Source organism: Octodon degus, unplaced genomic scaffold (assembly GCF_000260255.1).
Source record: "Octodon degus isolate 3935 unplaced genomic scaffold, OctDeg1.0 scaffold00264, whole genome shotgun sequence".
NCBI lineage: Eukaryota > Metazoa > Chordata > Mammalia > Rodentia > Octodontidae > Octodon > Octodon degus.
This window is the reverse complement of record NW_004524840.1, coordinates 2562370-2564273: the sequence shown is the minus strand read 5'-3', so window position 1 is coordinate 2564273 and position 1904 is coordinate 2562370. Positions and strand designations below refer to the sequence as shown.

The 1904-nt window shown below is 37.8% G+C and overlaps 1 protein-coding gene across 1 annotated transcript; it reads right to left on the bottom strand.

The window, feature by feature from the left end:
- Nucleotides 1-1228: 1228 nt before the first annotated feature.
- LOC101571444 (keratin-associated protein 20-2-like) lies at nt 1229-1390 on the bottom strand. Its single transcript, XM_004646320.1, has one exon. The coding sequence runs from the start codon at nt 1388-1390 to the stop codon at nt 1229-1231; it is 162 nt and encodes a 53-aa protein (XP_004646377.1).
- Nucleotides 1391-1904: the final 514 nt, after the last annotated feature.

Sequence of the window (1904 nt, the reverse complement as noted above, 5' to 3'; positions counted from 1 at the left end):
CCCTTGTGCTTGTCAGGCAAGCCCTTATTCTACTGAGCCATCTCCTCAGACCCCATTTTTTTGGAATATGAGAAACATTTTCAACATAGGGCTGTAGTGGGCATAATCCAACCACATGTGACAAATGACAAAGCATAGAGATACAAACAATATAAATGAATTAATGAATTTATTTATTTATTTATTTATTTATTTAAGAGCAGAATATATTTATTGGGGGAAAGAAAGTTTCTGTCTGAGAGAGGGAGAGAAGGGGGTCCCCAAGCAGGTTATCTCCTATTTATTTATTTTGGACAGACGGTCTTGCTACATGGTTCAGACTTGTAGTCATCCTCCTATCTCACCCTCCTCGGTGCTAGCATTTCAGGAGTGTTCCACTATGCCTGGTTTCGGAGGTGGCACATTTTACCCAGGTTCTGGGGCTGGCATGGTGTGCAATACGTGCGATTGAACTCGGGTCCTTGTGCTTGCCAGGCAAGCACTTAGACCACAGAGATATCTTCCCAACCTCTAGTGAGTACTTTTAAATAAATATTTTTAATGAATACTTTAAAAGAAATATTGTAGAAAAAGCCATTCAACCATTAGATGAAATATAATTACAGTAAATTATAGATGAAGTACATTAACTGATAGAAATGGAAGTGATAGTAAAAGATGACTTTGAATTATCTTTGAGAAAGAATTCACTTTTTTTTTACCTATTCTAGACCCCTGATTATCTCAAAAGAGCATCCTAGCTCAATTCTTTTTTGTTTTTGTTGTTGTTGTTGGAACCAGGGATTGAACTCAGACCCTTGCTCTTGCCAGGGAGGAGATTGTTCAACTGAGCTAGCTCACTTCTATCCTTACTCCCTCATCATCTACATCTTTCTGTCTTTTTTCTCTTTGTCAACAATCAAAGGTTACATTTCTATGAATAATAACACAAATATATGAATATACAAGCAAAAATAATAGAAAAATAACAAACAAGTTGATAATACAATGCAGTTTATTTAATGATATATCTTTTATATAAAAATTGAGAATCAAATCTGATCACACATTACATAGCATTACAAAGATAATACAGAAACTTTATACACACTATCACACCATTTAGTTGACACCTGATGGTTCAAAGGACATGTTGTAATTTTTGTAGCTTTAGATAATTTAGTATATATAATTGCTGTTTGAAGAAATTTGAAAATTCATCAATAGGCTAAGAAACTGTGGGAATTCCTCAGTAGAAGCCATAGGTCCAGTATCTTCTACAGCACAGGGGGCGGCAACAGCCATAATCACAGCCACCATAGCCACCATAGCCATAGCCACAGCCATAGCCACAGCCTAGGCCACCATAGCCATAGCCCAGGCCTCCATAGTAGTTGCCATAGTAGCACATGGTCTTGGGATTGGACAGTTCTGTTGAGGATCTGGAAGTTGATGTCTTGTGTCTTGATGTCTCTACCTGCCAAGAGCCTTTTATACCTCTTGGTGGTGGTGGGGGAAACCACAGGCAGGGCAGAGTCATAGTGTCTCATTAATGTGCTTCAGGACTATATTTATCGATACAACAATGTCCTCATAACTGAGGTATTTTTTCTCACATATCAGGAATTCTTTTTTTTTATTTTCAGCACTCTGGCTTAGTCTATATTTAGTGAAGCATGTACATATGGCCTGATTGCATGATATGTAATCATGAAAATAGGTATCTTATTTTAACTTTGTTTTTGTTTTATTTTGCTGTAAGGAAAAGTTTTCTCTTGCCTTTTTTCCCTCCCTCTCCCCTTTGTTTCTTTTTCCTCTTCCTCCACCTTTCTTTTCCTCTTCTTTATCTTCTCCTCCTCTTCCTCCTCCTCTTCTTCTTCCTCCTCCTTCCTCTCTCTCTCTCTCTCTCTCTCTCTCTCTCTCTC